At 41.3% G+C, this 16,709-nt stretch overlaps 1 protein-coding gene across 2 annotated transcripts in view; it reads left to right on the top strand.

Annotated features, from left to right (window-relative positions):
• The window catches only part of LOC116618163 (protein furry homolog), a 57,809-nt gene that overhangs the window by 13,831 nt on the left and 27,269 nt on the right, over positions 1-16,709 (top strand). The window contains exons 18-34 of one of the 2 annotated variants that reach the window (XM_032381594.2): positions 2,033-2,172; positions 2,608-2,718; positions 2,869-2,925; positions 3,214-3,297; positions 4,613-4,680; positions 5,429-5,562; positions 5,879-6,085; positions 6,597-6,686; positions 7,125-7,363; positions 7,857-8,027; positions 8,889-8,925; positions 9,200-9,324; positions 13,303-13,360; positions 13,435-13,526; positions 15,137-15,202; positions 16,400-16,500; positions 16,583-16,688. In XM_032381594.2, coding sequence (XP_032237485.2) covers positions 2,033-2,172; positions 2,608-2,718; positions 2,869-2,925; positions 3,214-3,297; positions 4,613-4,680; positions 5,429-5,562; positions 5,879-6,085; positions 6,597-6,686; positions 7,125-7,363; positions 7,857-8,027; positions 8,889-8,925; positions 9,200-9,324; positions 13,303-13,360; positions 13,435-13,526; positions 15,137-15,202; positions 16,400-16,500; positions 16,583-16,688 — 1,886 coding nt within the window. Of the gene's footprint in view, positions 1-2,032; positions 2,173-2,607; positions 2,719-2,868; positions 2,926-3,213; positions 3,298-4,612; positions 4,681-5,428; positions 5,563-5,878; positions 6,086-6,593; positions 6,687-7,124; positions 7,364-7,856; positions 8,028-8,888; positions 8,926-9,199; positions 9,325-13,302; positions 13,361-13,434; positions 13,527-15,136; positions 15,203-16,399; positions 16,501-16,582; positions 16,689-16,709 lie in introns of both variants that reach the window. The other variant, XM_032381593.2, reaches the window with a different exon arrangement.

Raw genomic sequence — 16,709 nt, 5'->3', positions numbered from 1 at the left:
TTTAAATACAAATAGTAAATAAATGTAAGTAATCTCTATTAATTTTTCCTCTCTTTTTTTTTCTGCAGGAAAAGGGACTACAAGGACTACAGTATGATGTTTGTGGTGATTATTAATCAGAACCAATCACAATAGATAAGTCTGTAATTGTAAAATTAGTAATTATTATTTGTCATGCCTTTAACTTAGTAGGTGCTCCACAAGCGCCTGGGTAGCTTTGAGTGTCTAGGCCCTCAACCCTGCTAGCAGAGCTTTCTTCCTGTTTGTAAGAGTGCTTTCGCGTGTTCGTGTATTAACACACCCCTCTGTAACAGACGCGAAATAACAGCTATGCTATTATAACCGCGCTGATACGAACTTGTTTTAACACAGGTTTCACAATTCCTGAAAAGCCAAATACCATGGACTAAAAAATAGCTGTTTAGAGATTATAACAAGCAAATTGCCAAATGTATATGGCTTCTATTTGAAAGCGTTGATATCGATGTACTCAAAATGTTTTGATAGATCAAAATTACGTGCAAGCGCCGTCGAACTTGCATGTTAGACCACTCTTCTATAGATATATACTAAAAAGTATGTTTTATCGAAACTGGTGCTTTCAATGAAATGTCAAATTTGGCAATAGCTGGCTTGGTATTTCAAACAGCTTATATTGTTGTAACTGTGTTTTCTGGCTTTTTAGGATTAGATAGATTACAAATATTAGCGCAACAAGTCTTGGTTTGAATTTCATAAACAAATTATAAACCATCGAACCCGCGTCACCTTAAAACACAATAAATATGTGTTTTTGATAAAATTCTAATAGAATGGTTCATAAACCGCTGGAAAACTCTTTAGCGTATTCATCACTAATACACCCCAAATTCATTGTTCCCTTTTGTTCTGGCTTGACTACATACAGCACTCTGAATATTACAATTTGTTGCACAGGTTTAAAAATTTTTATTTTTTTAATAAATCAGTTTCTTATTGAACTTAGTTCTGATACTTAGTACTGCCTCACTAAGTGCTGATTATTGATGTAACGCGAAATTGGCTATAGAACGTATTTATGTTTTTATGACTGGCTTAGCAACCCATCTACTACTAACTATGTAAACATGTTATGGGATTTGTTATTCTGAAGATATTATGCCCTTGTATTTTACATTTCACTGACTTACATGTAAACAAATTGTTAATAAACAATTTTTAACATGAATATTATGTCCAAAGTTTTACTGTCTCCAAACGCAAATTATCACTACGTTTGCCCGACGGACACGAGTTTGCGCCAGCGAATACTAGCGAAAGACGGGGCAAATACTCGAGTAAGTGCAAATAGTCACCTATAGGAAAACCAGGGGAATATTTAGATATGCCCATATAATCACCTTGCCTGTACTGCGAAAGACACGCGCTTACGCTAGCAAATACTAGCGGAAGACACTGCAAATATTTTAGTAAACGCAAATAATCACCCATAGGAAAACCAGGGGAATATTTAGATATGCACATATAATCACCTTGTCTGTACTGCGGAAGACACGCGCTTACGCTAGCGAATACTAGCGGAAGTAAACGCAAATAATCACCTATAGGAAAACCAGGGGAATATTTAGATATGCCCATATAATCACCTTGTCTGTACTGCGGAAGACACGCGCTTACGCTAGCGAATACTAGCGGAAAACGAGGCGAATACTTTAGTAAGCGACTAATAATCATAGGTAGGAAGACGTGCAGATATGGTACGTTATCGCTCCCCTCTACCCGTGTAAGACATGTGTAAGACACGGAATATTCTCTCGGGGAAGATGCGCACAGACAAATGGAATATTCCACGTTTGCCCCGGATATTCCACATGTCTGCGCTAGGTGCAAACTCAACTTTTTTGCTGTGCTATTGCTGGATAATTTGTTTACCTCACTCACTCACTATCCATTTACGTCAGTGTCCACCTATTGGCAGGTGTGACGCCGCATGGAGGTTCACATCGGGGTAGCGCAGATAGCTCATACTGATGGTAATGGTGTGTGTATTTAGGGAGGAGAGCCGCCACCAATGCCAAGCAGTATGACAACGTTACCATCTGGGAACACCATAAGAATCAAGAAAGCAACCCTCCCCAAGACTCTAACAGAGAGCGCTGCTAGCAACATTGGTCTGGCCAACTACTACCATAGGTAAGTCATCAAACCCACATTGGTCTGGCCAACTTCCACCATAGCTAAGTCATCAAACCCACATTGGTCTGACCAACTACTACCATAGCTAAGTCATCAAACCCACATTGGTCTGACCAACTACTACCATAGCTAAGTCATCAAACCCACATTGGTCTGACCAACTACTACCATAGCTAAGTCATCAAACCCACATTGGTCTGACCAACTACTACTATAGCTAAGTCATCAAATGAAAACTTACCCTGACTCTGACAGAGACTGTCATTCATCATTCTAGCAAAATGTGTAAAATTGAGTAGACATGTTTTTTCGTCTGCTTGGTTAGCAGATTATTTCCTTGCTAATATTCCAAGAGACAGTGAGCAAAATTATCAAAACTGTGTAAGCGTCTGTGTGGAACATTGATGTCAATACTGCTTTGTTCTTTTGAAGTGTGCGTAAAGCATTGGACAGCATCCTGCGAGCTCTAGATGCTCAGGTTGGCAAGCCTATGACCCTAAGCAACCCCCATGTCTCCCACAAGGAGCCCGATGACATGATCACGTAAGTTCACTACTCAGGTTGGCAAGCCTATGACCCTAAGCAACCCCCACGTCTCCCACAAGGAGCCCAATGACATAATCACGTAAGTTCACTACTAAAAAAGAACTCCTTTCTCTTTTCTCTTCTGATTTTTGTTGTTGTTGTTTATAGAGGCGAAAGGAAACCGAAAATCGATTTGTTTCGCACATGTATTGCTGCTATTCCAAGGTAAGTATTTCCTGAGATTTAAAAAAAACATATCTAACTTGATGATCAAGTTTATTAGAACCTGGACCTGATAGATTTCTTTTACAGCTATGTAATCCAACATTTATTTCATATTCTCATTACGGCATAATGTGCTTTGCTTTAGATACCTCCTCTAAGGATATTTTTGGTTACCGCTTGCCTAACTTACCTGTTTTTCCATCTTTAGATGCATACCTGAGGGCATGACAAAAACTAAGGATATTTTTGGTTACCGCTTTCCTAACTTACCTGTTTTTCCATCTTTAGATGCATACCTGAGGGCATGACAAAAACCGAGCTGGTGGACCTTCTCTCCCGACTAACTGTGCACATGGACGAGGAGCTAAGAGGGTGGGTATCATCAGGTCAACATCAGCAATTGCAGCTAAATGATCACAGTTAGACACTGTCACAATTATCATCATTTTTGCAACAACAATAATCACTATTATTAGCAGCAGCAATGTACCAACCTTTCAAAAAAGCAGCAACAACATCAGCAACATCTGTCAGCTTCAACAACAACAGCAATAACCACTAGCAACAACAACAACAGCAATAACCACTAGCAACAACAACAACAGCAATAACCACTAGCAACAACAACAACAGCAATAACCACTAGCAACAACAACAACAACAACAACCACTAGCAACAACAACAACAACAATAACCACTAGCAACAACAACAACAGCAATAACCACTAGCAACAACAACAACAACAATAACCACTAGCAACAACAACAACAGCAATAACCACTAGCAACAACAACAATAACAATAACCACTAGCAACAACAACAACAACAATAACCACTAGCAACAACAACAACAGCAATAACCACTAGCAACAACAACAACAGCAATAACCACTAGCAACAACAACAACAACAACAACCACTAGCAACAACAACAACAACAATAACCACTAGCAACAACAACAACAGCAATAACCACTAGCAACAACAACAACAGCAATAACCACTAGCAACAACAACAATAACCACTAGCAACAACAACAACAACAACAGCAATAACCACTAGCAACAACAACAACAACAATAACCACTAGCAACAACAACAACAGCAATAACCACTAGCAACAACAACAACAACAATAACCACTAGCAACAACAACAACAGCAATAACCACTAGCAACAACAACAACAACAATAGTAACAATGAGAACAAAAATGATCATCATCATCATTGTCATCATAATCATTGTCATTATTGTCATCATCAGCAACAGCAGCAACATCCAGCAGCTTCAACAACAACAGCAATAACCACTAGCAACAACAACAACAATAGTAACAATGAGAACAAAAATGATCATCATCATCATTGTCATCATAATCATTGTCATTATTGTCATCATCAGCAACATCAGCAACATCTGTCAGCAACAACAACAACAACAATAACCACTAGCAACAACAACAACAGCAATAACCACTAGCAACAACAACAACAGCAATAACCACTAGCAACAACAACAACAGCAATAACCACTAGCAACAACAACAACAGCAATAGTAACAATGAGAACAAAAGTGATCATCATCATCATTGTCATCATAATCATTGTCATTATTGTCATCATCAGCAACAGCAGCAACATCCAGCAGCTTTGAGTTCAAATGTTCTTTTGATCAATGTAGGCTGGCCTTCTCCTCCCTTCAATCCCTTGTGCTAGACTTTGCCGACTGGAGAGAAGATGCAGTCTTAGGTGAGAGTGCAAGGGACAGCAAAAATCAAAGCCTCTTATTAAAATCTGTTGGCCTGATTCTGACTTTTGCAACAATGTTGTTTAGTTTTATTTGGATAATTCAAAACTCTCATTATTATATGAAGTATTATTTCATGGTTTACATTAAAATATGATTTAGTAATTCTTATTGTTAAGTATGAATAAGTGTCACCCAGTAATTCAAGTGGATTTAGTTCACCAGCTTACAATAATTTCATTTGCACAGGGTTTGTAGCACACAAAAATGTGTGTCATGAAAATTGGATCCATGGGATTGAGAGATCCCCGAGATGGGAGCATGTTTTTTTCCATCTCCTAAAACTATTTTTGCCAGCCTAACTCCAGCCTTAACTTAACACTTGGCCATTTTGTATTATAGGAACAAATTCAATCACAGGCACTGAATTTGATTGCCTGTATTCAAAGAATCAGAAGTCCGGATATTTGCGAATTCGCCGCAACATAACTGCCAATTTTCATCCAGCACTTGAAATTTGAAATCACCTAGTGTGTCGTGGTCTTTAGATGGATTAAATCCAGGTACTTTGTAGATTCCAAGCAGTGGCTGCCGTATTAAGCTTTTCACTTATCTCCCCTGAAATGCCAACACTGCTTGGAGACCAGACGTGCTTTGACATCATACCTCACTAAGCTCTTACAACTGGACTTGCCATGTGGCTAGGTTTTGCCTGGTGGTGTTCTAAGTTAACATTTAATGTTCCAACAGGGTTTGTGAACTTCATCATGAAGGAAGTGCAAGACAACTTCCCGTCGCTGCTGGACAGTGCCTTGAAGATGCTCCTGCAACTACTTGCACACTGGAAAACTGCAGCCAGTGGAAACACAGATAGCAGTAGCAAGGTACAAGTCCATGTGACCTTTGGATCTATATAAAGTTACGGTGTAAAACCTTTATGTGACATACATGCTTATGCATTGAGTTGGTTTAGCAAACAAAGTACCATAAGCCTGAAAAATAAAAAAATGTATATAGATATCTTTTAAGGCACCATATATTGACAGACAGATCAAAGGTCTAGCTTTAAATGGTTAGCAGAATGGTACATGGGAAACTGTTTTATCTATTATTACATACCCTTGTGTCCTTCTTATGGTACTTAATGTACGAATGATGGTATGTAAATAACAAGTATAAAGAATGTTTATTTACCTCTAGACTTCAGCAGACACTACACCAGTACTGGAGCTGTCGACCCACTCCTTACCAAGTGAGCGCTCCGAGGACAGCGGTAGTGTCCTACACACTATCGAGGGTGGAGCGCTTGTAATGCTCTGTAGCACACGGCCGTACTTACGAAAACTAGCACTGATGGTGCTCCGAGAGGTCCGCTGCTTACACCATGCTATTGAACCTACCGTAGAGGTAAGCACCTGTGAACCATTTGGCTTGTAAGACTTCTTCCCGTGACCGGATACCATAGCTATCAGTAATGCAGTGATTAGCTTGAGCCCTTGCTTTGGCCTCCAGTGTCGCCTATCAGTTTTGTCACAAATGAAGCATACTCAGTAATACTCAATAATTTTACAGCAATGCTGCCCCCAAATAACTAAGGCTAATCGAGGCGGGCTAATCACCATCTAGGTTATAATCTAAAATGTAGTTAATAAATAAAGTGGAGAACTATAGCACCTTGCCAAAGGGAGGTGTCATAAAACATTAAAGGACATTAGATGCTCAGTTATATGGCATAAACCTTATGCTTGCTGCATAGTGTTTTAATAATTGCCAAAGATATTTCACACACTTTTGATGACAATCAAAACAGAGGTTTATGATATTGCCTGATCAAAAATGTTTTCCCAGACAATTTAAATGAAGTCGATTTTTCAAGCTTATAAGCTTGGTTTAATTATTTTTGCCTTATTGTTAGAAGCGAAAAGAAAAGCTGGTGATGGATGTGATTGATCAAGTATTCCCTACTGTCCTTGAGAAGACTTTGATGGCGGTGCCTCAAAGTGAAAAGGTACTCATCCAGTACAAAATAATTCTGATGGTCATTTTTCTTTACTCTTGTCACCTTTCAACAGGGCGCACCCATTCGCTCACCTCACACTCAATCTTTGCCTATCTTAAGAGAGCTTGTGAATACTGTCTTCATTGTTCACTAATTCAACCCCTTACATGACTTATAATCCACGCCCCCTTGTCAACCTATGATACCCCTAACATCATCTTGTCTTTCTGTAGTTATTCAGTGCCCCTCTTGCCATCGACACTCCTAACTTGATCCCATCTTCACTCAACCTTTAATATCTTCTCTTTGGTCATACCCCTAATATCGTGTTTTTCTGTAGTTATTTAGTATATTTAACTTGACCCCCATCTTCACTCGTCAATTCCCCATTGTCAACCTATAATATCCTCCTTGTGGTCACACCCCTAATATCTTGTCTTTCTGTAGTTATTCAGTGGTCCCCTCGGCACTGCAGACATGCTGATCATCAACGAGCGCCTGTCCGCCAACCTGGATCGAGAGCCAAGCGAGCAGAACCTTACTCTACACAGTGACTTCTGGGTGACCTTACTGTCAGGGCTACTGGACAAGAGCTACATCCCAAGGTCATGCCCGTCGGCTCTGCAGTTTAGCTGGCCTGCTGTGTTCAACAGATTGCTCAATGTCTATTCCCTTATTGATCCTGGGTAAGGCTCTGGCATGGGAATATAGGTGTTGTATTAAAGCCGCATTGTTACCAGTTTACTTCCGGTCGATTACATAACAATCTCTAATAATTTTATACAGAAAACGAAAAATATTGCAAATTGTGAAAGCAGTGTGTCTATTGGAAGTTTCTTTGACGATGTTACTGATAATTTAGAGCATATATACTGATAAATAGCGCATGTTCAAATGTATTCTATTGTGTTAATGGTTGTGGTTTCCGCTCCAGAAGTAGACTGGTGACAATGCGGCTTTAACTCTTAATTTTAGCACATCAAAAATTCCTGCTAGTTATCTAAACATTGTTGATCAGACAATTCTTTGTTATTATTTACATTTGTCATAACAGACTTCTTTCCATGATTTTAGTACTGTGTTAGCAATACCTGATGGAAAATTGAAACAGATTTTTTGTGAGGCTCGGCATATTGCTGGAACATGACATTTACCACTGAATCCCCCCTTCTTTTCCAGCACGTCAGGCATGGATTCCATCACTAGTCTATCGTCAGTCTATGGGCGTGGCCCGAAAAAGGTGACCAACATGGCAGATGTTCGTCTTTGGCAAAACTACCTCGTGTTTGCGTGCTGCACCCACCCTACATCCCACACGTCTAGGAGTGAGTCTCCTGAACAGGAAGGGGGGTAAGTGCTTTGGCTGACATCCCACACGTCCAGGGGTGAGTCTCCTGAACAGGAAGGAGGGTAAGTGCTTCGGCTGACATCCCACACGTCTAGGAGTGAGTCTCCTGAACAGGAAGGGGGGTAAGTGCTTGGGCTGATATCCCACACGTCTAGGAGTGAGTCTCCTGAACAGGAAGGGGGGTAAGTGCTTTGGCTGACATCCCACACGTCTAGGAGTGAGTCTCCTGAACAGGAAGGGGGGTAAGTGCTTGGGCTGATATCCCACACGTCTAGGAGTGAGTCTCCTGAACAGGAAGGAGGGTAAGTGCTTGGGCTGACATCCCACACGTCTAGGAGTGAGTCTCCTGAACAGGAAGGGGGGTAAGTGCTTGGGCTGACATCCCACACGTCTAGGAGTGAGTCTCCTGAACAGGAAGGAGGGTAAGTGCTTTGGCTGACATCCCACACGTCCAGGGGTGAGTCTCCTGAACAGGAAGGAGGGTAAGTGCTTGGGCTGACATCCCACACGTCTAGGAGTGAGTCTCCTGAACAGGAAGGAGGGTAAGTGCTTTGGCTGACATCCCACACGTCCAGTAAGTGGGAGTAAGTGGTTGGGATGATGGTGTCAGATTTGTTATGTGTATTATTATCTGGGATGTGACTTGTTGACCCTGCTGATGTGATTAATACTGCACTATGCACCCTTGTTGCAGGAGCTACATGCAGGCATCTGGCAGGCCTATTTTTTTTTTTTAATTTAGTCGACCCCATTTTTTAAAGTTGAAATCAGGGAACGTAGTAAGCTACATTTGAATAGGAATAATTGTGAGCATTGCCTTTATTTTTCCACACCTAATCCTAGTTATCCTTGATGTATTTTAGTGTATCTTCTGATGCTGAAGCTAAAGGGGATTCAAGGGTGAGTAGCCAGTGATTGCTACCTCCTTTACCTGGTTCCAAAATAGGGGACTTGCACAGCAAAATAAGCGCAAAAAAGGCTGTTCAATGAGAATAAACCCTTTCTGGCTGATTTGTTGAATAAGTTGAATAACACTGTATCAGTTGTTTTTGTTGTTTTTGTTATTATGCCACCGGAGCACTCTTCAGTTTGTCAACCAAAAAGTCGCAGGATTTCTTATTGCAAAAGCCTTTTCCATATTCTCATAAAGATGATGTTTTTTGTTTCTCTGCAGCCCCCTTCTCCCTGTATGGTGGACAGCCTGTTCCGGTTTGCGATACCACTGCTCAAGACCGACTGTTCAGTTATCCGTGATGCAGTGATAACATCACTTGGAAGGATCAGCCCTATCTCCTACAGGTACTGCATACACGCTAGGACCAGCTGTATCTCATACAGGTACAGCATACACGCTGGGACCAGCCGTATCTCATACAGGTACTGCATACACGCTAGGACCAGCCATATCTCATACAGGTACAGCATACACGCTGGGACCAGCCGTATCTCATACAGGTACTGCATACACGCTAGGACCAGCCATATCTCATACAGGTACAGCATACACGCTGGGACCAGCCGTATCTCATACAGGTACTGCATACACGCTAGGACCAGCCATATCTCATACAGGTACAGCATACACGCTGGGACCAGCCGTATCGCATACAGGTACTGCATACACGCTAGGATCAGCCCTATCTCCTACAGGTACTGCATACACGCTAGGATCAGCCATATCTCATACAGGTACTGCATACACGCTAGGATCAGCCATATCTCATACAGGTACAGCATACACGCTGGGATCAGCCATATCTCCTACAGGTACTGCATACACGCTAGGATCAGCCGTATCTCATACAGGTACAGCATACACGCTGGGACCAGCCATATCTCATACAGGTACAGCATACACGCTGGGACCAGCCGTATCTCATACAGGTACTGCATACACGCTAGGACCAGCCGTATCTCATACAGGTACTGCATACACGCTAGGACCAGCCGTATCTCATACAGGTACAGCATACACGCTAGGACCAGCCGTATCTCATACAGGTACAGCATACACGCTAGGACCAGCCATATCTCATACAGGTACAGCATACACGCTAGGACCAGCCGTATCTCATACAGGTACTGCATACACGCTAGGACCAGCCGTATCTCATACAGGTACAGCATACACGCTAGGACCAGCCATATCTCATACAGGTACAGCATACACGCTGGGATCAGCCATATCTCATACAGGTACAGCATACACGCTAGGACCAGCCGTATCTCATACAGGTACTGCATACACGCTGGGACCAGCCGTATCTCATACAGGTACTGCATACACGCTAGGACCAGCCGTATCTCATACAGGTACTGCATACACGCTAGGACCAGCCGTATCTCATACAGGTACAGCATACACGCTAGGACCAGCCGTATCTCATACAGGTACAGCATACACGCTAGGACCAGCCATATCTCATACAGGTACAGCATACACGCTGGGACCAGCCATATCTCATACAGGTACAGCATACACGCTAGGACCAGCCATATCTCATACAGGTACAGCATACACGCTAGGACCAGCCGTATCTCATACAGGTACAGCATACACGCTAGGACCAGCCGTATCTCATACAGGTACTGCATACACGCTAGGACCAGCCGTATCTCATACAGGTACAGCATACACGCTAGGACCAGCCGTATCTCATACAGGTACTGCATACACGCTAGGACCAGCCGTATCTCATACAGGTACAGCATACACGCTAGGACCAGCCATATCTCATACAGGTACAGCATACACGCTAGGATCAGCCATATCTCATACAGGTACTGCATACACGCTAGGACCAGCCGTATCTCATACAGGTACAGCATACACGCTAGGACCAGCCATATCTCATACAGGTACAGCATACACGCTGGGATCAGCCATATCTCATACAGGTACAGCATACACGCTAGGACCAGCCGTATCTCATACAGGTACTGCATACACGCTGGGACCAGCCGTATCTCATACAGGTACTGCATACACGCTAGGACCAGCCGTATCTCATACAGGTACTGCATACACGCTAGGACCAGCCGTATCTCATACAGGTACAGCATACACGCTAGGACCAGCCGTATCTCATACAGGTACAGCATACACGCTAGGACCAGCCATATCTCATACAGGTACAGCATACACGCTGGGACCAGCCATATCTCATACAGGTACAGCATACACGCTGGGACCAGCCGTATCTCATACAGGTACAGCATACACGCTGGGACCAGCCGTATCTCATACAGGTACAGCATACACGCTAGGACCAGCCGTATCTCATACAGGTACTGCATACACGCTAGGACCAGCCGTATCTCATACAGGTACTGCATACACGCTAGGACCAGCCGTATCTCATACAGGTACAGCATACACGCTAGGACCAGCCGTATCTCATACAGGTACAGCATACACGCTAGGACCAGCCGTATCTCATACAGGTACAGCATACACGCTAGGACCAGCCGTATCTCATACAGGTACAGCATACACGCTAGGATCAGCCATATCTCATACAGGTACAGCATACACGCTAGGACCAGCCGTATCTCATACAGGTACAGCATACACGCTAGGACCAGCCATATCTCATACAGGTACTGCATACACGCTAGGACCAGCCATATCTCATACAGGTACTGCATACACGCTAGGATCAGCCATATCTCATACAGGTACAGCATACACGCTAGGATCAGCCATATCTCATACAGGTACAGCATACACGCTAGGACCAGCCGTATCTCATACAGGTACAGCATACACGCTAGGACCAGCCATATCTCATACAGGTACTGCATACACGCTAGGACCAGCCATATCTCATACAGGTACTGCATACACGCTAGGATCAGCCATATCTCATACAGGTACTGCATACACGCTAGGATCAGCCATATCTCCTACAGGTACTGCATACACGCTGGGACCAGCCATATCTCATACAGGTACAGCATACACGCTAGGATCAGCCATATCTCATACAGGTACAGCATACACGCTAGGACCAGCCGTATCTCATACAGGTACTGCATACACGCTAGGACCAGCCGTATCTCATACAGGTACAGCATACACGCTGGGACTAGCCGTATCTCATACAGGTACAGCATACACGCTGGGACTAGCCGTATCTCATACAGGTACAGCATACACGCTGGGACTAGCCATATCTCATACAGGTACAGCATACACGCTAGGACCAGCCGTATCTCATACAGGTACTGCATACACGCTAGGACCAGCCGTATCTCATACAGGTACTGCATACACCCTAGGACCAGCCGTATCTCATACAGGTACAGCATACACGCTAGGACCAGCCGTATCTCATACAGGTACAGCACACACGCTAGGACCAGCCGTATCTCATACAGGTACTGCATACACGCTAGGACCAGCCGTATCTCATACAGGTACAGCATACACGCTAGGACCAGCCGTATCTCATACAGGTACAGCATACACGCTAGGATCAGCCGTATCTCATACAGGTACTGCATACACGCTAGGACCAGCCATATCTCATACAGGTACAGCATACATGCTGGGACCAGCCGTATCTCATACAGGTACAGCATACACGCTAGGACCAGCCATATCTCATACAGGTACTGCATACACGCTGGGACCAGCCGTATCTCCTACAGGTACTGCATACACGCTAGGACCAGCCATATCTCATACAGGTACAGCATACACGCTGGGACCAGCCGTATCTCATACAGGAATAACATACTCTGACATGATGTTACGCTCTTCAGCAACTTGTATTCTGCTTTATCGCCGTTAAGTTGATTTATTGGGATGATTTGGCAATATAATACAGCTGAAGTGGTTGGTGAAATGAGATGAAACCACGTTATGACAGCGAAAAAGCAATAACAGAGAATGTATGATAAGTTTTCTAACAAACCATGATGCATCATTAGGCTCAGCAATGTTGTGATGTATTGCTAGGCTCAGCAATGTTGTGATGTGTTGCTAGGCTCAGCAATGTTGTGATGTTTTGCTAGGCTAAGCGATGATGTGATGTGTTGCTAAGCTCAGCAATGCTGTGATGTGTTGCTAGGCTCAGCAATGTTGTGATGTGTTGCTAGGCTCAGCAATGTTGTGATGTGTTATTTGGCCATGTAGTCTTGTGCTGTTCCATCACAATGTTGCAGAAATCTGTGTTAGACGATGTATTTCTGTTATGTTTTTGGTACGAGCCTCATAAACTGCCCTTTCTCAAGATAACGTTTGCTTCTTGCTTGCATTTATTCTTTGCTCAGAGATTTTTTAGAGGAGATCCATTTCTTCGCACGAGAAGCTTTAGATCGAAGAGCAGAGGTACATTGTCATATTGAAACTTTTCTTTGTTTGCGTGTATATTGAAAAAGATATCAATATATATTGTATTCCAGTCACTGCGAAAAAGGAGGAAGAAAGATTCGTTACGCTCACATTTAACTCGAGTGTTTGAGTTGAACGCACAGTACGGGATCTTTGCCGACAGGTAGGATTAAATAGCATACAACAAGGATTAACTTATGCCTATTACGATCATAAGCATACTATATATACTTGTTATAACTCTAATTCTTAATGGCACTGCCAATACTAAACGACTTAACAAAACAATCAAACGAATCTTAATGTAAAAGCGATGATGTTTTGAAATCTGTTTGACTTCTATGTTCCGAGGAACATGTCATAAATGGTTCGAAAACTATCTTAAAGACAGGAAACAGATAGTAAAATTCAAACATGTAAAATCAAGAGAAATGAAAATTAAATGCGGAGTTCCTCAAGGATCAGTGTTGGTATCACTTCTATTCCTCATATATAAATGATATCGTAAACTCAAGCCAGCATTTGTCATACATTCTTTTTTGCAGATGACACTAATTTGTATTGCTTGGGAAAAAACATAAAAATCATTGAAAATCCCATAAACAAAGAACTAGATTCAATATCCCTTTGGTTGCATTCGAACCAACTAACTCTAAATATTAAAAAGACACATTATATGATATTCAAAACAAAACAAAAATCTTCAGCTAATGACATAAAAATATCAATCAATGATAAAGAATTAAAAAAGTCAACCTTACAAAATTTCTAGGTGTAATAATTGACGATAACCTTACATGGAATAACCACATAAATTTTGTCAATACAAAAATATCGAAAACTATAGGAGTTATATGTAAGCTTCGTCACTTTATAAGTCAGCAACTTCTGAAAACAGTAAACAACTGCCTGGTCTATCCTTACCTTCACTATGCTAATATTATTTGGGCAAATAATTACCAAACTCGGCTCGACAAAATATTTAAACTGCAAAAGAAACTAGCTCGAATAATGACCTTTTCAGATTACCTCGCTCCTTCAAAACCACTTTTCAAATCATTAAATCTTTTAAACATATACGAAATTAAAATACGAATTGACTTTCTTATTGGCTGCTTCACGTACAAGCTTACAACTAAAAATCTACCAAAGTACTTTGATAACTTCTACGCATATGTACATACTATTCATCACCATAATACAAGGGGGCGCGGAAAATTGCGGCAACCCCTCAGTAGATCAAATTATGGCAAATTATCCACTAGGCATAAAGTATCCACAATTTGGAATACTATTCCTGATTCATTAAAATGTTGTAATTCCTTTAGGCTTTTTTAAAAAGCAATACAAAAATTACATTTTAGAGTGTAACAAGTTTTAGATTTTTCTCCAAATAACCAACCTGTTGTAAATATATTATATGTTTTCTCTTCTTTTCTGCTTGATTGGCATATGTGCTGTGATACAAGATAACTTAAACTTATTTGTCATGAAATTATACGCTTGTACATGTAGCTAATTTGATACCTTTAATAAAAATATATATGATTATTTTAGAAAGGTGGACTACTTGTTAAAGCCTGTTAGAGTTTGTTTAGTCCTCCTACCAATTGCAATAAAAACATACGTATATGACAACAATCATAATTACGATAAATAAATAAAACAAAAACAAAAATACAACAAAAACTAAGAGAAGGTTTTGGAACTGTGAGCAGACAATAGGTCACGAGCTGTTAATGGATAATGGATGTTTCTGGTTTTTATTTTTAGCGAGAGCGGACTTGTTAGCGAGGGTGGTCTGTCACCTTTTTTCACAGAATACATTGATGGCATAAGGTAACACTACACACAACAAACTGAATACATTGATGGCATAAGGTAACACTACACACAACAAACTGAATACATTGATGGCATAAGGTAACACTACACACAACAAACTGAATACATTGATGGCATAAGGTAACACTACACACAACAAACTGAATACATTGATGGCATAAGGTAACACTACACACAACAAACTGAATACATTGATGGCATAAGGTAACACTACACACAACAAACTGAATACATTGATGGCATAAGGTAACACTACACACAACAAACTGAATACATTGATGGCATAAGGTAACACTACACACAACAAACTGAATACATTGATGGCATAAGGTAACACTACACACAACAAACTGAATACATTGATGGCATAAGGTAACACTACACACAACAAACTGAATACATTGATGGCATAAGGTAACACTACACACAACAAACTGAATACATTGATGGCATAAGGTAACGCTACACACAACAAACTGAATACATTGATGGCATAAGGTAACACTACACAAAACAAACTGAATACATTGATGGCATAAGGTAACACTACACACAACAAACTGAATACATTGATGGCATAAGGTAACACTACACACAACAAACTGAATACATTGATGGCATAAGGTAACACTACACACAACAAACTGAATACATTGATGGCATAAGGTAACACTACACACAACAAACTGAATACATTGATGGCATAAGGTAACGCTACACACAACAAACTGAATACATTGATGGCATAAGGTAACACTACACAAAACAAACTGAATACATTGATGGCATAAGGTAACGCTACACACAACAAACTGAATACATTGATGGCATAAGGTAACACTACACACAACAAACTGAATACATTGATGGCATAAGGTAACACTACACACAACAAACTGAATACATTGATGGCATAAGGTAACGCTACACACAACAAACTGAATACATTGATGGCATAAGGTAACACTACACACAGCAAACTGAATACATTGATGGCATATGGTAACGCTACACACAACAGACAGAATACATTGATAGCAATGTTGATGTTATTATCATTTTACTGATAAGTGTCTCTCCTGTGCTTACCCTTTAGGTTTTACCAAGGGTGGGGATTTTAAATGTTCTCGCGATATTGATGTTTATGTTATCATTTTACTGATTAGTGTCTTTACTGTGGTTATCCTTTAGGCTTTATCTTGAGGGCGAACCCGACAAGGACTGGCCTGCAATCATGCACCTCAGACTCTACTTCTGTAACTTCGTCTACAAGATGATCATTTCTGTCACTAGTGAGTAGAATATCTGGGGCATTGATGCTTTGTCTCCTTATAAACACGTACTGCATAGCATTGATGCTTTGTCTCCTTAAAGACACGTACTCGGGAGGCTTCCTTACCAAAGAGCTTCGAAGAAACCTGTTCTTCCTGTTTAGTAGCTGGTGTGCACACTTTGGTGTGAAAGTCCCTGATGGCGATAGGTATGTAATAATTTTTGAACC

This window comes from Nematostella vectensis, chromosome 10, assembly GCF_932526225.1.
Source record: "Nematostella vectensis chromosome 10, jaNemVect1.1, whole genome shotgun sequence".
NCBI lineage: Eukaryota > Metazoa > Cnidaria > Anthozoa > Actiniaria > Edwardsiidae > Nematostella > Nematostella vectensis.
This window is presented reverse-complemented; position numbering and strand designations above follow the sequence as displayed.